The sequence below is a fragment of the Salmo salar genome, chromosome 02, assembly GCF_965601325.2.
Source record: "Salmo salar chromosome 02, fSalSal1, whole genome shotgun sequence".
Lineage (NCBI taxonomy): Eukaryota > Metazoa > Chordata > Actinopteri > Salmoniformes > Salmonidae > Salmo > Salmo salar.
Window position 1 is genome coordinate 76,512,544 of NC_138292.1, and position 27,457 is coordinate 76,540,000.

Genomic DNA, 27,457 nt, shown 5'->3' on the forward strand with positions numbered 1-27,457 from the left:
ACAACATGGCCAATGTATTCAGCCATTTCTGGCCCATTGTGTTGCATGTGAATGTTTATCCTTTTAAGCTTGGAAAAGAGACCCATAAACCCAGACTTGGACCACACACACTCTCCACTGAATAGCCGGCTAGTGATTGCTTTGCAACGCTTGCAGTCAGCCACTGATTCCTTCCAAACCACTCATTGTTGAATTGGAGATTTCCAACTTGTTGTGTAATGTTTATGTCCCATGGCCGATGAGCACCTATACTTTTGATCAGTAATTTCTCTTCATATGACAAGCATTGAAAAGGATTTTCCAGTACATTTTCATCTTGATTCATGATGATGATTGCTTGTCTAGCTTGCTAGCTAAGATTTTGAAAGTATGATGTTGATACGATCAGTCCAATCAAAGCTACGGTAGATATTTTATCTGTGGCCAATGACCTTGAGTCTTCTTGGACGGGCACTTCTAATGTAAATCTATGGCAGCACCCAAGAGAGTTTGAACTTTCTATCTCTCTCTGTAGATTTTGCGGTGACGTAGTGTCCCCATGAGTGACAGAAAACTGAGCAAATCACAGCGTAATTAGAGAACATTACCCTACGCTGTATATTTTCCGCTGTCTCGCCCCACCACCACAGAAAGCACCGAGTTAGGCTGAAACACCTGCATTTTGGAGCTGCCTTGCTCAAGAAAGAGACCATGTTTGTATGCAGCTTTATTAACTACATTATTTATGAATATACTGGTTAACTTGGGAAGCTTTTCTTATATTCATGACTCCAATTCACGTAATTGAAGTACCTTTTACTATTTTGTTTCTTAAATAAACATGACAGGAATGCACCTGACATATGCTTGCTGTCCTGAGGCTACCTGAGCTAGGTGACATGGTCATGTCTAGATACAGCTTTATTTGGGGGTGGGGTTGCACTTTACCTAACCCTAACCCTTTTCTCCTAACCTGCTACGTTAATTATCCTAACCTGCTACGTTAATTATCCTAACCTGCTACGTTAATTATCCTAACCTGCTACGTTAATTATCCTAACCTGCTACGTTAATTATCCTAACCTGCTACGTTAATTATCCTAACCGGCTACGTTAATTATCCTAACCGGCTACGTTAATTATCCTAACCGGCTACGTTAATTATCCTAACCGGCTACGTTAATTATCCTAACCTGCTACGTTAATTCTCCTAACTAGCTACGTTAGTTAATTCTCCTACGTTAATTATTCTAACCTACTACATTAATTCTCCTAACCTGTTATGTTAGTTAATTCTCCTAACCTGCTACATTAATTCTCCTAACCTGCTACGTTAGTTAATTCTCCTAACCTGCTACATTAATTCTCCTAACCTGCTACGTTAGTTAATTCTCCTAACCTGCTACGTTAATTCTCATAACCTGCTGCATACGTTTTCCTAAACCAGCTACGAAAGGTACATTTTGACAAAACCAGGTAACATGGCAGAAATTTGTAGAGATATGGGTAGTGGGAAGCTAATTCAATACTGATGCAATAATGCCGTCTATTTGTATTTGGTAAACTACCGGGTAATCTCTAGTGAACAGGCACCTCACACAACTGGTATCATATCATAACGTCTGTCAACAGACTGGGGATGCGACAACTAATGAAGAACTTTGTTCCGTGTGTGTAGATTTTTCGGCACTTATTATTTAGAAGAATTATGATTTTGCAGCTGTTTGCATGTTTCGTATTTTAGAACACGACAGAGACATGCCTTTAACCAAAGAGGAGGAGACATTTGCACCAAAGACTTACCTTTAACATGCAAACACGCTCCATATTCTAGTATCTTTTCTAACACGTCTCCCCCATAACATAATCAAGCATCTGACGCAATACGCGTATACCAATATGTTTTGACAATAACAGTCTGCCCACATGACAGAACCAGAAATATTACATTTCAGCCTGGTAGGCTATAGTTGTGTCAATACCAATTCGTTGTGAGAAGGAGGCAAGGAGAGAGGAATTAAGGAAATTAAATTGAGATCTGTAGTGCCTCTGTCAGTGTGTTTCTGTCATCTGATCTGTAGAGGGCGCTCTATCTCTGATTCCAGTATGAGATGTAGGAACAGAGATGTGATTGGTTAATAGAGACCTATGGCAGAGGGCTATTTTAAGGTAGCCAGAAGTTAAAAAATAAATAAAAATAATAATAATAAACGTTAATTGCAGGGGGGCCGGATTACGGCCCCTCCTCTGCAGTGCAGGGGCGGTTCCTCCTGCAGGGGGAGGGTCGTTAGTGATTGGAGCTGGCATGATTGGAGCCACCTGGGCTCAGGGTATTTAAAACTGCTTCACTAACCAGTCTCTCTCTCTCCCCTGCTCCTCCAGGTATGATCCTGTTTTGTTGGTTCCCTTGTAAGTTTACTTAGTTTCCACACGCAGATTCATGCACCTTACCTACATTATGACATTTCCACACCTCATTCCTTTTTCTTTGTTTAAAGTTAATCGTTTTTTTGGTTTACAATAAAGAACCTTTTGACTGGCCTATACCTGTTGTTCATGTCCCCTCATTTTTGCCGCAGGCTATGAGCCGGCCTGTGACAAGTGGGGGCTCATCTGTAAGTTAAAGTTAATTGTACTTTAGTCTTTAGTATTTTAGTTTACTTTAACATTTTGTCATAGTTGGTTAAGGTTTTGTCTAGATTGTCTTTGCCTTATTATTGATACCTTTGTTTATTTGTAATTTGGCTTGTTTGACTATTGTTTTAGTTTGCCAAATTTGTTTGTTTGAGGGGATGTTTTAGTTGGGCCAATATGGTTGGAGAGAGCGTTGAGAGCCATGTGTTCTTTTGGTTCAGTTAACTCGGTAGCTAAATTTGGTATTTCACTCTGGGTTTTTCTGGGTTTTTTGTTCAAGTGGGAGTCCTAGTGTTGAGGCTTATCAGCGAGTGTCAATAGGAGGCTTGTGGTGTTTTTGTTTTTAAGTGGCAGTGAACGTGGGTAGAGCTTCCCTTTTCCCCTACATCGGCTCGGGAGCACCTCCGTGGTTATGGGGGGGGCGCCAGTTCTGGTTGTCTTTTCCACTCCACGGGTTTTGTGTGCATAAAACCCCACCACATGTGACTGCATGAAGACCAGGGCCAGTTAGTTGTTTTTGGAGGCTAGTGGTGTGTGGCTCCTGTCCTTGAACCCAGACTGACAGCAGGTGAGTTGTGTTTTTGTTTTTGAGCATTTGTAATTGTTGTATTGGTTGAGGAAAATGTCTTCCATTCTGAGTGGTTTTGTTCAAGCTCCTTCAGAGGTAGCCTTAGAGTTGTGTACTAAGGAGCAGTTAATTGAAATTGCTGAACATTATCAGATTGAGATTGTTGATAAAAAAAATGAGACTGTTAAAGCTAAATTAAAGCAGGGTCTTAGGGAAATAGGTGTGTTTTGGGGTCAGTCTGCTAGTAGTGAGGGTACAACTTCAGTCTAGCCCTTCATTAACTTTTGAGCAGCAGAGGGAGCTAGAGCGATTGAGAAATGCTAATAGACCAAAAGAATTACCACAGTTTGATGTTTCACAATCTTCGTTTGTTGCCTAAATTTGGTGAGTCAGATCCAGACACATACTTTGCTTTATTTGACCGTATTGCGTAAGCTAGAGTTTGGTCAGATTTGGACATGACTATGTTGTTGCAATGTGTACTTACAGGTAAAGCATGTGAGGCTTTTGCAGCACTGAGTGTAGCTGACAGTAGTGTATGCTTAAGTTAAATCAGCAGTTCTGAAGGTCTACGAGCTTGTGCCAGAGGCATATCGTCAACGTTTTCGTTACAGGAGAAAGTTAGATTCACAAACCTATTCTGAGTTTGTTCGTGATTTGACTTGTGCATTTAATCGTTGGTGTACAGCTTCTGAAGTTAGTACTTTTGAGGATCTGTCTAATTTGATTGTGTTAGAACAGTTCAAAAATTCTGTGTGACCAGGTTGCTACATGCATGAATGAACGTAAAGTTAAGTCGCCAAGTGATGCAGCAGTCCTTGCAGACGAGTACAGGCTAACACATGAAAGCCATTGAGAGTCAGTGACATGTACCATAAAAATAACTTTACTTCTAGGAAAAGTAGGTCACCTTTTTTGGAGCTTCTTTCCAAAGGCCTCAGCAGAAGTTTGGGTCTGGAGGACTTAAAGCACCGGTTAATGCTAATACCTGTCGCTACTGTTTAGTTGAAGGACATTGGAAGAAAGATTGTCCTCTACTTAAATCAAAAAAGTCAGGTCAAGTTAAACCTGCTGTGATGGCAGCTCCTGTTACAGCCTCTGACCACCAGGGTGAGCTTTTTCAGCCACTAGTTGAGTTTGATTCTCAGTCTTCCCACTGATTTTCCAGCCTTTATTTCAGATGGTGTAGTGTCCCTGAAAGATGGCAACCAAAATGTTTCAATCAAGATCTTAAGAGACACTGGAGCTTTAGATTATTTTATTCTGGAATCTGTTTTGCCGTTCTCTAAGGAGTCTGATACTGGCAGATGTGTAATGGTATGGGTTTAGTTCCATTCTCTTCTCCTTTACATGAAGTTACCCTAAAATGTGGTCTGGTAGAGGGTGATGTAGATGTTGGGGTTAGACCCCAGTTGCCAGTAGAGGGAGTCCACATGATTTTGGGGAATGACTTGGCAGGTAGTCAACTGTGGGCAGATGGCAAATTTAACATCTTTACGAAGCAACCTTCAGTGTCCCCAGCAAGGGTATCTCCAGATCGCAACTGTGTGTCTCCTGAGGTATTTCGACGTTGTGCTGTTACCTGTGCTGCCTCTCATAATAAGGTTGAGAGTAAGCCAGAAAGTCTTGAGTTGCCAGTCAAACTCCAGACAGAACAGTTGACTAGTTCTAGAGATTCATTGATAGCTGAGCAAAAGGCCGATACTACCTTGGCTGATCTGTTTGATAAAGTCGTTCCTGATTCAGTGGTGAGGAATAGTGCTCAGTGTTATTTTCTTCTTGATGGTCTGTTGGTCAGGAAATGGGTTCCACACTATGATCAGGGTCTAGGAGAACCAGTCTTTCAAATAGTTGTACCTACTACTTTGCGAAATGAAGTGTTGCAAACTTCACATGGTGATGTGGCAGGTCAAATGGGTGTTCGTGAAACTTATGATCGCGTACTCCGTTATTTTTTTCTGGCCACGTTTAAAGCGGGATGTAGCTCAGTTTATTAAAACTTGTCATACATGTCAGCGCACAAGCAAGCCAAACCAGGTTGTAAAGCCAGCACCTTTGTATCCAATACCAGCCATAGGGCAACCTTTTGAGCATCTTATTATCGATTGTGTTGGGCCTTTACCACGGTCCAAGTCAGGTCATAGCTACTTATTAACTGTTATGTGTCAAGCAACTAGATATCCAGCAGCTTTTTCCTTGCGTACCGTAACTTCAAAATCAGTAAAAGCGTTAACTCAATTTATTTCAACATTTGGGATTCCAAAAATCATCCAGTCAGATCAGGGGTCTAACTTTCCCTCCCATTTATTTGCTCAGGTTCTCAAATAGCTTAAAGTTAAACACTAGGTCTACTGCGTTCCATGCCCAGAGTTAGGGAGCTTTGTAACATTTTCATCAAACTTTAACCTCTTACATCTAGACGTTCCGCTAGCGGAACACCTGCTCCAATATCCAATGATAGGCGTGGCGCGAATTACAAATTCCTCAAATACAAAAACTAAAATTTTTCAAACATATGACTATTTCACAGCATTTTAAAGACAAGACTCTCCTTTATCTAACCACACTGTCCGATTTCAAAAAGGCTTTACAGCGAAAGCAAAACATTAGATTATGTCAGCAGAGTACCAAGCCAGAAATAATCAGACACCCATTTTTCAAGCTAGCATATGTCACAAAAACCCAGAAGACAGCTAAATGCAGCACTAACCTTTGATCTTCATCAGATGACACACCTAGGACATTATGTTATACAATACATGCATGTTTTGTTCAATCAAGTTCATATTTATAACAAAAAACTGCTTTTTACATTAGCATGTGACGTTCAGAACTAGCATACCCCCCGCAAACTTCCGGGGAATTTGCTAACAATTTACTAAATTACTCACGATTAACGTTCACAAAAAGCATAACAATTATTTTAAGAATTATAGATACAGAACTCCTCTATGCACTCGATATGTCCGATTTTAAAATAGCTTTTTGGTGAAAGCACATTTTGCAATATTCTAAGTACATAGCCCAGCCATCACTGGCTAGCTATTTAGACACCCGGCAAGTTTAGCACTCACCAATATCAGATTTACTATTATAAAAGTTTGATTACCTTTTTTGTCTTCGTCAGAATGCACTCCCAGGACTGCTACTTCAATAACAAATGTTGGTTTGGTCCAAAATAATCCATCGTTATATCCGAATAGCGGCGTTTTGTTCGTGCGTCCCAGACACTATCCGAAATGGTAAATCAGGGTCGCGCGCATGGCGCCATTCGTGACAAAAAAAATCTAAATATTCCATTACCGTACTTCGAAGCATGTCAACCGCTGTTTAAAATCAATTTTTATGCAATTTTTCTCGTAAAAAAGCAATAATATTTCGACCGGGAATGTCCATTTAGCTAAACAGAGGAAAGAAAACAAAGCTTTCGGTCGACGCGGGCACGAGTCTCACACTACTGTAACCAGCCACTACCCAAACGCGGTACTTTGTTTCAGCCAGAGCCTGCAAAGCCACGATTCAGCGTTTTGCCGCCTTCTGAGAGCCTATGTTTGACAAATTGAAGTAATAGCATTTCTAAGGTATTTGAATAACGCGCCATGGGATTTCACTGGCTGTTACGTAGGTGGGACGAAATCGTCCCACTGGCCCTAGAGAAGTTAAGGGGGGGGGGGGTCACGGCCCATCTGCAGTGCAGGGGCGGTTCCTCCTGCAGGCAGAGGAGGGTCGTTAGTGATTGGAGCTGGCATGATTGGAGCCACCTGGGCTCAGGGTATTTAAAACTGCTTCACTAACCACTCTCTCCCTGCTCCTGCAGGTATGATCCTGTTTTGTAGGTTTACTTAGTTTTCACTCAGTCATGTTCACACACACAGATTCATGCATCATGCACCTTACCTACACCCTACATTATCACATTTCCACACCTCATTCCTTTTTCTTTGTTTTAAAGTTAATCCTTTTTTGGTTTACAATACCCTCTCTCAACAGCCAGTGTAATCCCGTGGCGCGATATTCAAATACCTTAGAAATGCTTTTACTTCAATTTCTCAAACATATGACTATTTTACAGCATTTTAAAGACAAGACTCTCGATAATCTAACCACACTGTCCGATTTCAAAAAGGCTTTACAACGAAAGCAAAACATTAGATTATGTCAGCAGAGTACCCAGCCAGAAATAATCAGACACCCATTTTTCAAGCTAGCATATAATGTCACATAAACCCAAACCACAGCTAAATGCAGCACTAACCTTTGATCTTCATCAGATGACAACCCTAGGACATTGTTATACAATAAATGCATGTTTTGTTCAATCAAGTTCATATTTATATCAAAAACCAGCTTTTTACATTAGCATGTGACTAGCATTCCCACCGAACACTTCCGGTGAATTTACTAAATTACTCACGATAAACGTTCACAAAAAACATAATTATTTTAAGAATTATAGATACAGAACTCCTTTATGCACTCGCTATGTCCGATTTTAAAATGGCTTTTCGGTGAAAGCACATTTTGCAATATTCTGAGTAGATAGCCCGGCCATCACAGGCTAGCTATTTTGACACCCACCAAGTGTGGTACTCACCAAACTCCGATTTACTATTAGAAAAGTTTGATTACCTTTGCTGTTCTTCGTCAGAATGCACTCCCAGGACTTCTACTTCAATAACAAATGTTGGTTTGGTTCCAAATAATCCATAGTTATATCCAAATAGCGGCGTTTTGTTCGTGCGTTCAAGACACTATCCGAAGGGTGACGCGTTTCGTGACAAATTTTTTAATATTCCATTACCGTACTTCGAAGCATGTCAAACGCTGTTTAAAATCAATTTTTATGCTATTTTTCTCGTAAAAAAGAGATAATATTCCGACCGGGAGTCGTTGTTTTCGTTCAAAGAGAGTGAAAGTAAACATGGTGTCGGCTTGCGCACGCGCCTCCAGTCTCATTGTCCTCAGATCGACCACTTACCAAATGCGCTAATGTTTTTCAGCCATGGCCTGCAAAGCCACCATTCATCGTTCTGGCGCCTTCTGAGAGCCTATGGGAGCGTTAGAAAATGTCACGTTACGCCAGAGATCCCCTGTTTTGGTTAGAGATGATCAAGAAGGCCAAGAAATAGTCAGAGAGAGCGCTTCCTGTTTGGAATCTTCTCAGGTTTTGGCCTGCCAAATGAGTTCTGTTATACTCACAGACACCATTCAAACAGTTTTAGAAACTTTAGGGTGTTTTCTATCCAAATCAAACAATTATATGCATATTCTAGTTACTGGGCAGGAGTAGTAACCAGATTAAATCGGGTATGTTTTTTTATCCAGCCGTGCAAATACTGCCCCCTATCCCCAACAGGATAAAGAACCTTTTGACTGGCCTATACCTGTTCATGTCCCCTATTTTTGCCACAGGTTATGAGCCGGCCTGTGACAACCTGCGATTATACTTTGGGAAGAACTGTATAAAAAAAATCACAACTACCAATAAAGCACTTTTCTTAATATTACATGTTAAAAGTAATCAGGAAAGAAGTGGAGGGCGCTCAACTTACGTGAGTCGATGTGCAACCAAAACATTTATCATTGACAAGGAAAAAACACAAGGCTCTCCCACCATTATTTTTGTTTTAATTACAAACGATCAATAGCTTCTTAAAAGTAATTAGGTAATTTTAAAATCATATGAAAAAGTAAGCATCTCAATAAATAACACATATCAAATCAGCTAATACCAAATTCCAGTCTGAAGGATGCTTTGAAGTAATTTCCCACGGTCACTAGGTGTTGTCTCACTCCCTTCTAACCAGTCCTTGAGTCATAGAGGGAAGCATAAGGCGTGTTCCTTAGTCGTTTCTTTCAGCAATGGGGTCATAATATTGTGTAGCTTGAACACTACCGTTCAAACACAAATTCATATGAAGAAAGAATCAACATGCCACATAGGTGCTAGAAACGGCTAAAAACAGCTAGAAAACACTAGACAACCATAGTGGTTGTCATTTTGGCACTGAAAATCAGATTTTGGCTGGATTTTATTCATGTTCAGAATTTCTCAAAGGGCCACCAGTATAAATGAATGATCTGGCGGGCAGCCACCAGTATAAATTAACGTACGGGCCGGATCTGGCCGGCTGCCACCAGTATGATAGTTATGGTATGTGATTTAGAAAAAAACATTCCTGATTACTATAGGTTGGGTCTTGCTGCAGTCCTGTCTCTCTCTCTCTCTCTTCTTCCCCTGCCACTCTCTCTCACTCGCTGTCTCCTGGCACAATCCCAGCCAGTTGTGGTTTCCTACTTTTTCAAATGTGTTCCTCAGTTCTTTCTTGTTCTCTCAGAGACAATACAAAGTCTAACTGACACCATAACAGAGAAATGCTAACTTCTGTCACCAGGCAAGCAAGAATCTTCCTTTAATAAACACTATTATATAGACACTATATATACAAAAGTATGTGGACACCCGTTCAAATGAGTGATTTGGCTATTTCAGCCACACTCGTTGCTGTCTGTGTATAAAATCAAGCACACATCCATGCAATCACCATAGCAAAATATTGCCAGTAGAATTGCCTTACTGAAGAGCTCAGTAACTTTTCAATGTGGCACCGTCATAGGATTGCCACCTTCACAACAACACAGTTTGTCAAATTTCTGCCCTGCTAGAGCTACCCAGGTCAACTGTAAGTACTGTTATTGTGAAGGGGAAACATCTAGGAGCAACAACGGCTCAGCCACAAAGTGGTAGGCCACACAATCTCACAGAACGGGATCGCAGAGTGCTGAAGTGCGTATTACATAAAAATTGTCTGTCCTCGGTTGCAACACTCACTAGCGAGTCCCAAACTTCCTCTGGAAGCAATGTCAGCACAAGAACTGTTCGTCGGGAGCTTCATGAAAGGGGTTTCCATGGCTGAGCAGCTGCACACAAGCCTAACATCAGCTTGCGCAATGCCAAGAGTCGGCTGGAGTGGTGAAAAGCTCTCCGCCATTGGACTCTGGAGCAGTGGAAGCGCGTTCTCTGGAGTGATGAATCACGCTTCACCATCTGGCAGTCTGACGGACGAATCTGGGGTCCAACTCCATATTATCACATTTACTTCAATAAATCAATTGTATTTATAAAGCCCTTTTTACACCAGCCGATGTCACAAAATGCTATACAGAAACCCATCCTAAAACCCCAAACAACAATCAATGCAGATGTAGAAGCACTGTGGCTAGGGAAGAACTCCCTAGAAAGGCAGGAACCTAGAGAGGAACCAGGCTCTGAGGGGTGGCCAGTCCTCTTCTGGCTGTGCCTGGTGGAGATTATAACAGAACATGGCCAAGATGTTCAAATGTTCATAGATGACCAGCAGGGTCAAATAATAATAATCACGGTGGTTGTAGAGTGTGCAACAGATCAGCACCTCAGGAATCATATTAATGTCCATGATTTTGGAATGAGATGTTTGATGAGCAGGTGTCCACATACTTGGTGTCTGGACTGCTCTGGGCATCGTTACACTGCTCACCACAATAGTGAAGTCACTCGTGTACCTGCTCTGCCCCTCATCAACCCTCCTAAACCCCAGAAAGGCCTGTCCTCCTCCCCTCCACCCCCCAGAGTAGGAGTGTTTCTGGACTGGCCAGCTGGCATTCTGTCCTTCTACGAGGTCTACTCTGACACAATGACTCCCTTGTACACATTCCAGACCACATTCACTGAGTCTACCCAGGGTTTAGGGTTTGAAATGAGGGCTCTTCAGTGTCCCTAAGCCAGGTAGAGTAACCTCCTTTGTCCTGGAGGAACACCTGGGTCTCCATGGAAACACAGTCACACTCCTGTTCTAACCCAACCATGTGACCTGATGGGGTGTTGTTGACGGTGATCATGACTACAGATATGGACATTGTAACAGATAAATGTTGTTGACAGTGATCATGACTTCAGATATGGACATCATGAGTTCAGAAATAGACACTATGCAGAAATTCCCTGGTTGCTAAAATTCTATTATAAACTGGGTGGTTCGAGCCATGAATGCTGATTGGTTGACAGCCATGGTATATCAGACCGTATATCACGGGTATGGCAAAACATTTATTTTTACTGCTCTAATTACGTTGGTAACCAGTTTATAATAACAATAAGGCACCTCAGGGTTTGTGATATTTGGCCAATATACCACGGCTAAGGGCTGTGTCTAGGCACTCCGCGATGCGTTGTGCGTAAGAACAGCCCTTGGCCGTGTTATATTGGGCATATACCACACCTCCTCTGGTCTTATTGCTTAAATAGTTCACCTAATTTCAGTTTATGTGACAAAACAAGCAAGTATAGTGCAGAGAATCACTGTACCATCTAAACCACTGTGAAATATATTTTCCATAACCAAAAATATTGTATATTTAGCTGTTTAAAGCTGGTGCACAAAACCGAAAGTAAAAGATGCAAAAACGACACTTAAGAATGTGAAAAACAAACTCTAAGAACGGGAAACATAGAAATAGTGCACATAGAACAGATCTACCGCGTCTTAGACTTGCTTTCGATAAGAACGACAGATCTATAACTAACATTTCTATATGAATTTGGTCAGGTCGCCCCAAAAAAGTTACATATTGCAGCTTTAATGATTATATTCCTGTGACTGTATTTTCTATTCTGTGCTGTAGGCCAACCTGGTCTCAGAGCATTTCATATTGTTCTGTAAGTAAATCCAAGACTTTCCATGTTACGTTTGGTCTGGTTACATAATAGAGATGGTTATATAAGAGAAAAACGAAAGGAGGCTAATTGGTCAGGGTGGATAGGTGGGCGTATAAGGCGAACATTTAGCAACTTTAAGGTTGTGAGTTGGAATCTCACAACAGACAACATTAGCATTTTAGCTAAATAGCAACTTTTCAACTACTTAGCATGCTAGCAAATCCTTCACCTAACCCAGATTTACATACAGAATAATACGAAATGCTCTGAGACCAGGTTGTGTAGGCTGCTATAAAATACCTTAAACTTCAAATACGAGACATTGTATTTTTGTGACGTAAATGATTGTGGTTGATCAAATCTATGGTTTGTCAAATTTACTCTGTGTGTTAAATAATCCCATTGTTGTCGTGGGGAGATTACTGATTATATTCCTGTACCTGTACTTCCTTTTCTGTTCTGTTGGAGTGTTGTACTGTAAAAGGCCTTTACCTTTGAATAGGAGACATTATGTTGCTAAATCAGTGATTGTTATAAAGTCAATGCTTTATAACAATGCTGTATGTCAATGCTTTATATCAATGCTTAATATCAATGCTGTATAGTAAGCTACTGTATCAATAGATCTAGTTATTCACATTTTTGTGTTTGAACAAGCATTTCACTACACTTGCAATAACATCTGCTAACCATGTGTATGTGACCAATAAAATGTGATTTGTTTTGCATCTAGCTCTAAACACAACACTCCAGTTTGTCTGATTATCTCAAGAGAAATAAAGCTTTGACACAAACTGGTGTGTGTTTCACCTATTCGGCTCTTTCAGATCAGTGTAGTTGAAGTAAGGTCAAATAAAAGGAGTCAATGGAGAGGATGCAAAGGAGAGAAAGGCACTAAACTTTTGAGAATGGGCGGGGAGAAGGGTATTTGATTGACACCCTATGCGGCCAATAGCAGGACTTTTCCGGGTCCACGGAGGCGTGTCTAACGTCAATTTTCACAACGCACGAAAACCAATCATACAGTAGGCACCTCCTATACGTTGACAGACACTGTGATGACCAATGAGAAGAGATGTAAAGTGGATGACAGGCGGAGCCACGGTCTGGAGCAGAGTCTGCGTGTCGCCTGACCGGATGATGACTGACTGAAGTTTTATCACTGTAGTTTCCTATTCCGTCTTTTCTATTCATTTAAATAGCGCGTCACTGTAGCCCTCTTATTTAGAATCTAGTTACTGAGCCTAACCCAAATCTGACAACAATCACGTTTTAACAGTCGACTTGACTTTTACGCTTTTTCCGTGAAAGGAAACTCCAGTTCGCAAGTGAGAGAGCGCAAAGATCCGACCCATCTCTCTCTCGGACTCTCTCTCTCCCTCCCTGTCTCTTCGAGAAGGCTGAGTTGAGCCCGCCGGAGAGAAGAGCAGCCATGGGGAACCGGGGTATGGAAGACCTTATTCCCCTCATCAACAAGCTCCAGGACGCTTTCAGCTGCATCGGCCAGAGCTGCAACATGGACCTGCCACAAATCGCCGTGGTCGGAGGGCAGAGCGCCGGGAAAAGCTCCGTTCTGGAGAATTTCGTTGGAAGGTGAGTAGTAATGGTTACCTCTGGTCCTTGGCGTTATTACGCGTTCATACATTTATGAGTGAAAGAGGGAACGCGCACTAACGCTCTGGACCAGAGCTGGGTAACGGGTTATGGGTTGAGTATAGAAGTCTATACACATATATATATGTACGACTTCGGTGGATAGTCAACCTATATAAAGTGAAGGGTTGGGTGCATGCTGGCGGAGCTTTGGGGCTTTTTACATAAAGTTTGTAGTGCAAGTTATGTGCTATATATACCGTCCCTTGCATGGCGTAAAAGTAGCCAACGAAGCAACATCGGGTCTACGAGTTGTCACGTCTTTTTTCCGGTTCTGATGAGCGAGTTTATTCACGAATAAAGTTTACGCACTTTGCGCAACTAGCTGTCAAAATTAAGGGATAAAGGGCGTGGGGTGGGGGGAGAGAGATAGTGGGGGTTTGAGAAAGGGGGGAAGAGACTGAGTCTCTCTCTCTCTCTCTCACAGTAATCAGCTCATAGACCCACAGTATGTCTGTCTGTTATATTGCCTCTATCCTATCGAACTTTAACATGGATCCTGTGTGTGCATGTGTTCTTGTGTGTATGTTTCTGTTTGTGTGCCTGTGTGTTTCTCAGAGAGATAGACAGTAGGGGCATTGATGGGGTGGCTGGGTGGTGATGTCATAAGCTGTGACGTCATCTCTGGTGGACGGTTGTGTGTGTGGTGGTTGCAATAAGTCTAGGGGTCAACGTACGGTCTGTATTCGAAATAGCATCCTATTCCCTATGTAGTGCACTACACCCTATTTGCCCTAATCAATAGTAGTGCACTACATAGGGAATAGGGTTCCATTTGGGATGTAGAGTGATCACTCTCTTCCTTCCTGCCTGCTTGGTCAGGGCTAAACAGTTAGGAAGAAGTGATGTATGTATGTACAGTGAGGGGGAAAAAAGTATTTGATCCCCTGCTGATTTTGTACGTTTGCCCACTGACAAAGAACTGATCAGTCTATAATTTTAATGGTAGGTTTATTTGAACAGTGAGAGACAGAATAACAACAAAAAAATCCAGAAAAATGCATGTCAAAAATGTTATAAATTGATTTGCATTTTAATGAGGGAAATAAGTATTTGACCCCTCTCAATCAGAAAGATTTCTGGCACCCAGGTGTCTTTTATACAGGTAACGAGCTGAGATTAGGAGCACACTCTTAAAGGGAGTACCCCCCACCTGTGTGTGTGTGTGTGTGTGTGTGTGTGTGTGTGTGTGTGTGTGTGTGTGTGTGTGTTTGTTAGGGCTGTCCCCGACTAAAAACAATCTTGGTCGCCTGAAAGTTGTATATTCTCCTCCTTTACTCTCCTGAAGTTTCTACCTTTCCCAGATTCTGACTTTACTCTCCTGAAGTTTCTACCTTTCCCAGATTCTGACTTTACTCTCCTGAAGTTTCTACCTTTCCCAGATTCTGACTTTACTCTCCTGAAGTTTCTACCTTTCCCAGATTCTGACTTTACTCTCCTGAAGTTTCTACCTTTCCCAGATTCTGACTTTACTCTCCTGAAGTTTCTACCTTTCCCAGATTCTGACTTTACTCTCCTGAAGTTTCTACCTTTCCCAGATTCTGACTTTACTCTCCTGAAGTTTCTACCTTTCCCAGATTCTGACTTTACTCTCCTGAAGTTTCTACCTTTCCCAGATTCTGACTTTACTCTCCTGAAGTTTCTACCTTTCCCAGATTCTGACTTTACTCTCCTGAAGTTTCTACCTTTCCCAGATTCTGACTTTACTCTCCTGAAGTTTCTACCTTTCCCAGATTCTGACTTTACTCTCCTGAAGTTGCCACCTTTCTCATGTGGAATACCAATTTATCTTACCATTTCTACCGATCTGCGTGCCAGTTATGGTTTCATTTCATTTGTAATAACGTCTTCATATCTCTAAATCATTGTCATGTGGTTAATCAACATTCTATCCAAATCTAAATGAAAATGATACAAACCTAAAAAGTAACTTATATTGCCATTGTCAACTATGTAAATATAGTCTACATAAAGCCAACAAATAAAAACATTGCAGCCTGCAGGTAGAAAATCTCCTGATCATTTTTTTTATATTGAATACATGAACAGAAATGACCGTAACCAAAGTAACAAGCATTGTAGATTAGAAATGATAGCAATTAACAGTAAATGTACTATTGGTGAAATGTATATATAATGGAGAATTGATAGACACTAACAATCAGACGCAAACAATTCACACAATGAAGTTATGAAACAATGTTCACAAATTGGCGGGAGAGAGCGCATTCTGCAGAGAGAAGTACATTGTGCGTCTGGGCGCTGCATGGTCAATCTGACTTCTGCATTGGCCATGCAGCATTTATGGTGATACTGCCTCAGGAGAAGTCAGGGCATTCATGCTTCTTGCACTTGGCAGAGCAGTGCAGAGCTGTTGTCAAGGAAGTGAGTTTGTGTTTTCTACAGGATGTCACCGCCCCCCCCCCCACCTACCGTCAACCAATCATGTCAATGCAGAGCTGTACAGAGCCCTCGGCATTGGTACAACATTTGGGAGGCGCATGGCGATGCGGTAGGGAGCGCCGTTTGGCCTCTGGAGGCTCCGCAATTGCGTCACATCCTCCATATGGAGCCTCTGACCATATTTTCGGATCAAGTATAAATAGGCTTTTAGTCTAGGCCTCCGCAATGGATTAGTGCCCTGAGATGGGTGCAAATATATATGTATTTGTTACTGCTCGACTAAAACAATCTTGGTCAACCAACAGCCTAACGACCAAACAATCGACCAGTCAACTAATTGGGGTCAGCCCTAAAATACTGTGTGTGTGTGCAATAGTGGTTGGTTGGGAGAAACTTGACTGTCCGTCTTCCCCTCCCCCTTACTGTCCTGGATTTAACACACACACACACACACACACACACACACACACACACGCTTTCAGGGCCCTGGGTTGATGCAAATGATTTGATTTCCATCGTATTGAGAGTCAAATGACCTATTTCTATCTCTCTCGGTCTCTCTCTTTCCCTTTATCTCTCTCCCTCAATCTCCCCCTCTCATTCTCTCCCTGTATCTCTCTCTTTCCCTTTATCTCTCTCCCTCAATCTCCCCCTCTCATTCTCTCCCTGTATCTCTCTCTCTCCCTGTATCTCTCTCTTTCCCTTTATCTCTCTCCCTCAATCTCCCCCTCTCATTCTCTCCCTGTATCTCTCTCTTTCCCTTTATCTCTCTCCCTCAATCTCCCCCTCTCATTCTCTCCCTGTATCTCTCTCTTTCCCTTTATCTCTCTCCCTCAATCTCCCCCTCTCATTCTCTCCCTGTATCTCTCTCTCTTTTTTCTCTCACTGTTTTTCCCTCTCTCTCAATTCAATTTCAATTAGCTTTGTTGGCATGACGTATTGATGATAGTGCCAAAGCACAATGTTACATTAAAAAAAGTGGACACTCTTAGAACAAAGGGTTCTCCTCTGGGGACAGCTGAATAACCCTTTTAGGTTCTAGATAGAAAAGAAATGCTAAGAGTGTGATGAACAATTATTAACAGTGAACATGTTATGGAAATCACTGAGTGATCTCACTGTGTGTGTGTGTGTGTGTGTGTGTGTGTGTGTGTGTGTGTGTGTGTGTGTGTGTGTGTGTGTGTGTGTGTTAAATAATCTGTGTTTCTTCAAGGGACTTTCTGCCCCGAGGCTCTGGTATTGTGACCCGCAGACCTCTCGTCCTTAAACTGGTCAACAACCAAGCAGGTGGATTCACGCACGCACGCACGCACGCACACACACACACACAGGAATGCACACACACACACATAAGCACACACATAAGCACACAAACAAGCACACTCACACACACACACACATAAGCACACAAACAAGCACACTCACACACAGACGAAGACACATGAAGACATGTTATGATAAAGTATCAGTAAAGGAGAATGAGGGAGAAATGTAGAAAACTGATCTCACCATAGAATGACTCTAGAATGGACCCTGTCTAAAAATCACCTTAGAACTCTAGAATGGATTCTGTCTAAAAATCACCTTAGAACTCTAGAATGGACCCTGTCTAAAAATCACCTTAGAACTCTAGAATGGACCCTGTCTAAAAATCACCTTAGAACTCTAGAATGGACCCTGTCCAAAAATCACCTTAGAACTCTAGAATGGACCCTGTCTAAAAATCACCTTAGAACTCTAGAATGGACCCTGTCTAAAAATCACCTTAGAACTCTAGAATGGACCCTGTCTAAAAATCACCTTAGAACTCTAGAATGGACCCTGTCTAAAAATCACCTTAGAACTCTAGAATGGACCCTGTCTAAAAATCACCTTAGAACTCTAGAATGGACCCTGTCTAAAAATCACCTTAGAACTCTCTAGAATGGACCCTGTCTAAAAATTACCTTAGAACTCTAGAATGGACCCTGTCTTAAAATCACCTTAGAACTCTAGAATGGACCCTGTCTAAAAATCACCTTAGAACTCTAGAATGGACCCTGTCTTAAAATCACCTTAGAACTCTAGAATGGACCCTGTCTAAAAATCATCTTAGAACTCTCTAGAATGGACCCTGTCTAAAAATCATCTTAGAACTCTCTAGAATGGACCCTGTCTAAAAATCACCTTAGAACTCTCTAGAATGGACCCTGTCTAAAAATCACCTTAGAACTCTCTAGAATGGACCCTGTCTAAAAATCACCTTAGAACTCTAGAATGGACCCTGTCTAAAAATCACCTTAGAACTCTAGAATGGACCCTGTCTAAAAATCACCTTAGAACTCTAGAATGGACCCTGTCTAAAAATCACCTTAGAACTCTAGAATGGACCCTGTCTAAAAATCACCTTAGAACTCTAGAATGGACCCTGTCCAAAAATCACCTTAGAACTCTAGAATGGACCCTGTCTAAAAATCACCTTAGAACTCTAGAATGGACCCTGTCTAAAAATCACCTTAGAACTCTTGAATGGACCCTGTCTAAAAATCACCTTAGAACTCTAGAATGGACCCTGTCTAAAAATCACCTTAGAACTCTAGAATGGACCCTGTCTAAAAATCACCTTAGAACTCTCTAGAATGGGACCCTGTCTAAAAATTACCTTAGAACTCTAGAATGGACCCTGTCTTAAAATCACCTTAGAACTCTAGAATGGACCCTGTCTAAAAATCACCTTAGAACTCTAGAATGGACCCTGTCTTAAAATCACCTTAGAACTCTAGAATGGACCCTGTCTAAAAATCATCTTAGAACTCTCTAGAATGGACCCTGTCTAAAAATCATCTTAGAACTCTCTAGAATGGACCCTGTCTAAAAATCACCTTAGAACTCTCTAGAATGGACCCTGTCTAAAAATTACCTTAGAACTCTAGAATGGACCCTGTCTAAAAATCACCTTAGAACTCTAGAATGGACCCTGTCTTAAAATCACCTTAGAACTCTAGAATGGACCCTGTCTTAAAATCACCTTAGAACTCTAGAATGGACCCTGTCTAAAAATCACCTTAGAACTCTAGAATGGACCCTGTCTTAAAATCACCTTAGAACTCTAGAATGGACCCTGTCTAAAAATCACCTTAGAACTCTAGAATGGACCCTGTCTTAAAATCACCTTAGAACTCTAGAATGGACCCTGTCTAAAAATCACCTTAGAACTCTAGAATGGACCCTGTCTTAAAATCACCTTAGAACTCTAGAATGGACCCTGTCTAAAAATCACCTAGAACTCTCTAGAATGGACCTTGTCTAAATCACCTTAGAACTCTAGAATGGACCTTGTCTAAAAATCACCTTAGAACTCTAGAATGGACCTTGTCTAAAAATCCCCCATCTTGACCAAAATAGCTTCCATAATAATCAAGGTCTGTCAGGTTGGTTGTTGACCATTGCTAGACAGCCATTTTCAAGTCTTGCCAGAGATGTTCAAGTTGATTTAAGTCAAAACTGTAAATAGGCCAGACAGGAACATTTAATGTCGTCTTGGTAAGCAACTCCAGTGTATATTTGGCCTTGTGTTTTAGGTTATTGTCCTGCTGAAAGGTGAATTTGTCTCCCAGTGTCTGTTGGAAAGCAGTTTGAACCAGGTTCACTGCTCGACTGAGGGACCTTAAAGATAATTGTATGTGTGGGGTACAAAGATGAGGTAGTCATTCAAAAATCATGTCAAACACTATTATTGCACACAGAGTGAGTCCATACAACTTATTATGAGACTTGTTAACACATTTCTACTCCTGAACTTATTTAGACTCCCCATAACACAGGGGTTGAATACTTATTGACTCAAGACATTTCAGCTTTTCATTTTTAATTAATTTGTCAAAACTTCTAAAAACAACTCAAATTTGACATTCTGGGGTATTGTGTGTAGGCCAGTAACACAGTCTGAATTTAATCCATTTTAAATTCAAGCTGTAACACAACAAAATGTGGAAAAAGTCAAGTTGTGTGAATACTTTCTGAAGTCTCTCACAAACAAGTGCCTACGGAGCCGTGAGGGGAACGGCACCTCCGTACCTTCAGGCTCTGATCAGTCCCTACACCCAAACGAGGGCATTGCGTTCATCCACCTCTGGCCTGCTGGCCCCCCTACCTCTGAGGAAGCACAGTTCCCGCTCAGCCCAGTCAAAACTGTTCGCTGCTCTGGCACCCCAATGGTGGAACAAGCTCCCTCACGACGCCAGGACAGCGGAGTCAATCACCACCTTCCGGAGACACCTGAAACCCCACCTCTTTAAGGAATACCTAGGATAGGATAAAGTAATCCTTCTAACCCCCCCCCCCCCTTAAAAGATTTAGATGCACTATTGTAAAGAGGTTGTTCCACTGGATATCATAAGGTGAATGCACCAATTTGTAAGTCGCTCTGGATAAGAGCGTCTGCTAAATGACTTAAATGTAAAATGTAAATGCAAGTCATGACATGCTTTGTTTTTGTGGTGACTTACAGATGTTTTCTCTCTCGATTGAACCTCTTCTCTATGTCCCTCCCTCCCCCCTCTCTCTCTCTCTCTCTCTCTCTCTCTCTCTCTCTCTCTCTCTCTCTCTCTCTCTCTCTCTCTCTCTCTCTCTCTCTCTCTCTCTCTCTCTCTCTCTCTCTCTCTCTCTCTCTCTCCTCCTCTCTCCTCTCCTCTCTCTCCCTCTCTCTCTCTCTCTCTCTCTCTCCTCTCTCTCTCTCTCTCTCTCTCTCTCTCTCTCTCTCTCTCTCTCTCTATCCTTCTGTCCTTAATAACAGAGTATGCTGAGTTCCTTCATTGTAAAGGTCGTAAGTTTGTGGACTTTGATGAGGTGCGTTTGGAGATTGAGGCCGAGACTGATCGCATCACTGGGTCCAATAAGGGAATCTCTGCTGTTCCCATTAACCTCCGAGTCTATTCCCCTAATGGTACACACACACACACACACACACAGAGCGAGAGAGACTCATGGACATATGTTCAAGCACAGACGCATGCAAACAGTCACACACGAAAATACAAAGCACACAGTCCTGAATGCAGTTATGCTTTGTTAGGTTCTGATAAACAGAGTGAACAACTAATAGACAACTAGTCAAAGCTCAAACCAAATGTATTCACCCACTGGGTCAAACAGCTGCACAAGACAAAGTTTCCAGCAGCACCAGTATTTATACCCTCCTTCAGACAGAGTCTTCTGCTTGCACCTCTAAACACTACATCTATGTTGCTAGGCAGGAAGTCAAGTGACGTGTTTAATAAAACTGTTCCTTCTCCCTTCATCTGACCTGACCTCGGCCCACATTCCTCACTAATCCACAGCTATCCAACCTTATCAGTGACCGTAACCATTAACTTCTAGCTTCAATGCCATACAACACTCCTTCCGTGGCCTCCAACTGCTCTTAAACGCTAGTAAAACCAAATGCATGCTTTTCAAACGATTGCTCCCCGTACCCGCCCGCCCGACTAGCATCCGACTAGCACACTACTCTGGACGGTTCTGACCTAGAATACGTGGACAACTACAAATACCTAGGTGTCTGGCTAGACTGTAAACTTTCCATCAAATATCTCCAATCCAAAATCAAATCTAGAATCGGCTTCCTATTTCGCAGCAAAGCCTCCTTCACTCATGCCGCCAAACTTACCCTAGTAAAACTGACTATCCTACCGATCCTCGACTTCGGCGATGTCATCTACAAAATAGCTTCCAATACTCTACTCAGCAAATTGGATGTAATCTATCACAGTGCCATCCATTTTGTCACCAAAGCCCCATATACTACCCACCACTGCGACCTGTATGCTCTAGTCGGCTGGCCCTCGCTACATATTCGTCGCCAGACCCACTGGCTCCAGGTCATCTATGTCTTGCAAGGTAAAGCTCTGCCTTATCTCAGCTCACTGGTCACGATAACAACACCCAACCATAGCACACGCTCCAGCAGGTATATCTCACTGGTCATCCCCAAAGCCAACACCTCCTTTGGCCGCCTTTCCTTCCAGTTCTCTGCTGCCAGTGACTGGAACGAATTGCAAAAATCGCAGAAGCTGGAGACTTACATTTCCCTCACTAACTTTAAACATCAGCTATCTGAGCAGCTAACCGATCGCTGCAGCTGTACATAGTCCATCTGTAAATAGCCCATCCAATCTACCTACCTCATCCCCATATTGTTTTTATTTACTTTGCTGCTCTTTTGCACACCAGTATCACTACTTACACACCATCATCTGCTCATTATCATCTGCTCAGCTGTCACTCCAGTGTTAATCTGCTAAATTGTAATTACTTTGCTACTACGGCCTATTGCCTTACCTCCTCACACCATTTGCACACACTGTATATAGACTTCCTTTTTTTCTATTGTGTTATTGACTGTACGTTTGTTTATTCCATGTGTAACTCTGTGTTTCTGTCGCACTGCTTTGCTTTATCTTGGCCAGGTCGCAGTTGTAAATGAGAACTTGTTCTCAACTAGCCTACCTGGTTAAATAAAGGTGAAAAAAAGAAATAGTATAGCAAGTATTTCAAACTACAACCCAACAGTCCCTCCTTTTTGAATAGTATTTCCATACTGTTCAACATCACATAAACTTTGAAATGACTTATAAATGAACAGAAAATAACACATGATTAACTTTCACGGTTGATTATTTTGTTTACACCTCCAAGACTAATGCCCTCTGATCTGTAATTACTCTATGGACACTCTTATTTCCATCTCTCGTCGGACAACTGATAATGACATTTCAGCTGGAGCTTTTGACTTCCTCCTTTTCAGCTGGAGCTTTTGACTTCCTCCATTTCCTCCTTTGGGTTCCTAAGAGAGTGATCGCACAAGACTTGAAAGCAAAAGAAACACAAAACATAACAAGTATTAATAATGCCTTAAACTATGCATAATTATATATGCCAAGAAAAAAACTACATTTGATAACATGACGATTCCCACTCTCTCTTGGCCTGACTCTATGCCTTCGGGATATTGTTTTGCTGGGTCCCACAAAAATGAAGGACCTAAAAAACCTCCTCATGCTTTCATCCAGTCTTCCCCCATTCAGCCACAGGTTACAAAAGGTGATCTAATGCCATATTATATTCACTTTGCTCCCCATCTCCTCCTCCATGGTCACCTGATAGTGGGTTACCTCATCCTGAGGTAAATCGGCACTGTAAATACGTTTCAACATCAAATGCCCTCAGAAGGTGATATCCCAGCAATGCTACCAAGGTAAACCCTGCTACCATTAACACGACCCATGATGCATACTTCAAAATACCCCTCATTTGCGCCAGAGTCTAGTTCCATGTTGTTACTATAGTCTAGTTCCATGTTGTTACTATAGTCTAGTTCCATGTTGTTACTATAGTCTAGTTCCATGTTGTTACTATAGTCTAGTTCCATGTTGTTACTATAGTCTAGTTCCATGTTGTTACTATAGTCTAGTTCCATGTTGTTACTATAGTCTAGTTCCATGTTGTTACTATAGTCTAGTTCCATGTTGTTACTATAGTCTAGTTCCATGTCGTTACTATAGTCTAGTTCCATGTCGTTACTATAGTCTAGTTCCATGTCGTTACTATAGTCTAGTTCCATGCTGTTACTATAGTCTAGTTCCATGCTGTTACTATAGTCTAGTTCCATGCTGTTACTATAGTCTAGTTCCATGTTGTTACTATAGTCTAGTTCCATGTTGTTACTATAGTCTAGTTCCATGTTGTTACTATAGTCTAGTTCCATGTTGTTACTATAGTCTAGTTCCATGTTGTTACTATAGTCTAGTTCCATGCCGTTACTATAGTCTAGTTCCATGCGTTACTATAGTCTAGTTCCATGCCGTTACTATAGTCTGTTCCATGCCGTTACTATCGTCTAGTTCCATGCGTTACTATCGTCTAGTTTCCATGCCGTTACTATCGTCTAGTTCCATGCCGTTACTATCGTCTAGTTCCATGCCGTTACTATCGTCTAGTTCCATGCCGTTACTATCGTCTAGTTCCATGCCGTTACTATCGTCTAGTTCCATGCCGTTACTATCGTCTAGTTCCATGGGCCGTTACTATCGTCTAGTCTTCCATGCCGTTACTATCGTCTAGTTCCATGCCGTTACTATCGTCTAGTTCCATGCCGTTACTATCGTCTAGTTCCATGCCGTTACTATCGTCTAGTTCCATGCCGTTACTATCGTCTAGTTCCATGCCGTTACTATCGTCTAGTTCCATGCCGTTACTATCGTCTAGTTCCATGCCGTTACTATCGTCTAGTTCCATGCCGTTACTATCGTCTAGTTCCATGCCGTTACTATCGTCTAGTTCCATGCCGTTACTATCGTCTAGTTCCATGCCGTTACTATCGTCTAGTTCCATGCCGTTACTATCGTCTAGTTCCATGCCGTTACTATCGTCTAGTTCCATGCCGTTACTATCGTCTAGTTCCATGCCGTTACTATCGTCTAGTTCCATGCCGTTACTATCGTCTAGTTCCATGCCGTTACTATCGTCTAGTTCCATGCCGTTACTATCGTCTAGTTCCATGCCGTTACTATCGTCTAGTTCCATGCCGTTACTATCGTCTAGTTCCATGCCGTTACTATCGTCTAGTTCCATGCCGTTACTATCGTCTAGTTCCATGCCGTTACTATCGTCTAGTTCCATGCCGTTACTATCGTCTAGTTCCATGCCGTTACTATCGTCTAGTTCCATGCCGTTACTATCGTCTAGTTCCATGCCGTTACTATCGTCTAGTTCCATGCCGTTACTATCGTCTAGTTCCATGCCGTTACTATCGTCTAGTTCCATGCCGTTACTATCGTCTAGTTCCATGCCGTTACTATCGTCTAGTTCCATGCCGTTACTATCGTCTAGTTCCATGCCGTTACTATAGCGACTGGCTTGAGAATAGCTATTGCATTGACTCTGTCTCCTGTTCCTGATCTCCTATTGCTTCCATGGTTCACTGGAGTTTGGTGGTGGTTCACTGATATATCTAGGACTGAGTCTATCAGATAGTCCCTACCAGTCTCCCATGGTTTTCTAGCCACCAACATCTCCAATGACATCCTATGTTCTGCTACAGTCAGTGGTCAGGTTAGGTACACATCTCCCAGGTCAGGTTAGGTACACATCTCTCAGGTCAGGTTAGGTACACATCTCTCAGGTCAGGTTAGGTACACATCTCTCAGGTCAGGTTAGGTACACATCTCTCAGGTCAGGTTCAGTACACATCTCCCAGGTCAGGTTCAGTACACATCTCCCAGGTCAGGTTAGGTACACATCTCCCAGGTCAGGTTAGGTACACATCTCTCAGGCCAGGTTAGGTACACATCTCTCGGTCCAGGTTAGGTACACATCTCTCATCCCAAGGCCCATCTACACCCCTTTGTGAACACCCTCGTTACTGTGTAAACCTCCATCTCTGTAGATTGATGAGCAATGAGCAAATACATTTTCCATTTGAATTGAATCGTTTAATCTCTCCCTCTCTCTCTGTCCCTCCCTCACTCCTTGGTCCTCCCTGCTTCCCACTCTCCATCCGTCCCTCCTCCCACCCTCCTCTTTCCCTCCCTCCCCCTCCCTTCCTCTCTCCCTCTCCTTCCTCCCTCCACCTCCTCCTCCTCTCCCACTCTTCCCCTCCATCCCTCCCCCTCCCTCCCTCCCTCCCTCCTCCTCTCTCCCTCTCTCCACCTCCTCCTCTTCTCCCGCTCTCCCCTCCATCCCTCCCTCCTCCCTCCTCCCTCCTCCCTCTGTCCCTCTCCTTCCTCCTCTCATGCTCTCCCCCTCCATACCCCCCACCCTCCTCCCTCCCTCCCTCCCTCCACCTCCTCCTCCTCTCCCGCTCTCCCCCTCCATCCCTCCCTACCCCATCCCTCCCTCCTCCCATCCCTCCTCTCCCTCCCTCCCTCCTCCCTCCTCAGTGTTAAACCTGACTCTTATAGATCTACCAGGGATGACTAAGGTAGCGGTGGGAGACCAGCCAATCGACATCGAGCACCAGATCAGAGACATGCTGATGCAGGTCAGAGACTGTGGTTACGGTCCCAACTGGCACCCTATTCCCTAGATAGTGCACTACTTTTGACTAGAATGGCACCCTATTCCCTAGATAGTGCACTACTTTTGACCAGATGGCACCCTATTCTCTATTCAGTGGATAACAGAAGGGGATTGAGTGATTGAAACTCACTCCTCAGCCTGAAATGTCTTCACTTTGGGTTAGAACGTTTCAGGCAGTCAGTTACCTGTGTTTCTGATGCAGATAATACAGGACCAGTCAAAAGTTTGGACATACCTACTCATTAAATATTAAAGTAATATAGTATATATTCTATGTTGTGTGTAATTCATATCCAAAGAGTAACAAAGTACATGTTCAAGTAACTAAGTATATGTTAAAGGGAAAGGGGGTAACTACGTATATGTTAAAGGGAAAGGGGGTAACTACGTATATGTTAAAGGGAAAGGGGGTAACTAAGTATATGTTAAAGGGAAAGGGGGTAACTAAGTATATGTTAAAGGGAAAGGGGGTAACTAAGTATATGTTAAAGGGAAAGGGGGTAACTAAGTATATGTTAAAGGGAAAGGCGGTAACTAAGTATATGTTAAAGGGAAAGGCGGTAACTAAGTATATGTTAAAGGGAAAGGGGGTAACTAAGTATATGTTAAAGGGAAAGGGGGTAACTAAGTATATGTTAAAGGGAAAGGGGGTAACTAAGTATATGTTAAAGGGAAAGGGGGTAACTAAGTATATGTTAAAGGGGCAATCAGCAGTTGCTACATCCATTTTTGGACTTATAAGTGAATGATATGCACGTATTGACTCTTGAAGAATACAAGGTGTTAGTGCTTCCTGAGCTTAGTTCATCTGTCACACTGCATCAGAACCCAAAAGAGAAGCTTGTTTTACTTTTGTTGTTGTTGTAAACAATGTAAATGTAAACAAACACTATATAGCCTCATAACATGGTTAAATCGATCATGTTAATATCATGGATGGTCAGTCCTTGCATCCATAGCTCTGCCTATGAATTTGAGAGGGTTTACATTTCTCCAGGCCCATCCCTCAGCTTCATACTGAAACATGGGTCAGTAGAGAGCTTTATTATTGTTTCAACTGCTGATTGCCTCTTTAAAGTAATATAGTCTTATCTTCTATGTTATGTGCTAAAATGTATATATTCTATGCAGTTAATAACTAAGAATCCTGTCTGATCCTGTTATATGCAGTTAATAACTAAAGAATCCTGTCTGATCCTGTTATATGCAGTTAATAACTAAAGAATCCTGTCTGATCCTGTTATATGCAGTTCATAACTAAAGAATCCTGTCTGATCCTGTTATATGCAGTTAATAACTAAAGAATCCTGTCTGATCCTGTTATATGCAGTTCATAACTAAAGAATCCTGTCTGATCCTGTTATATGCAGTTCATAACTAAAGAATCCTGTCTGATCCTGGCTGTGACTCCAGCTAACCAGGATCTGGCCAACTCTGATGCTCTCAAGATATCTAAGGAGGTCGACCCT

General features: G+C 42.2%; 1 protein-coding gene across 3 annotated transcripts in view; it reads left to right on the plus strand.

Moving 5' to 3' along the window:
• The first annotated feature begins 12,987 nt into the window (after positions 1–12,987).
• LOC106593274 (dynamin-2) overlaps positions 12,988–27,457 on the plus strand; it is a 47,464-nt gene continuing 32,994 nt past the window's right edge. For all 3 annotated transcript variants that reach the window (XR_014382060.1, XR_014382061.1, XM_082967179.1), the window contains exons 1-5: positions 12,988–13,469; positions 17,146–17,219; positions 20,707–20,856; positions 25,850–25,950; positions 27,359–27,457. The exon at positions 27,359–27,457 is cut by the window's right edge and continues 4 nt beyond it. Coding sequence is in view for 1 of the 3 variants with exons in the window: in XM_082967179.1 (XP_082823305.1) it covers positions 13,309–13,469; positions 17,146–17,219; positions 20,707–20,856; positions 25,850–25,950; positions 27,359–27,457 (585 nt within the window). In the remaining 2 variants the exon portion in view is untranslated. The remainder of the gene's footprint in view (positions 13,470–17,145; positions 17,220–20,706; positions 20,857–25,849; positions 25,951–27,358) is intronic.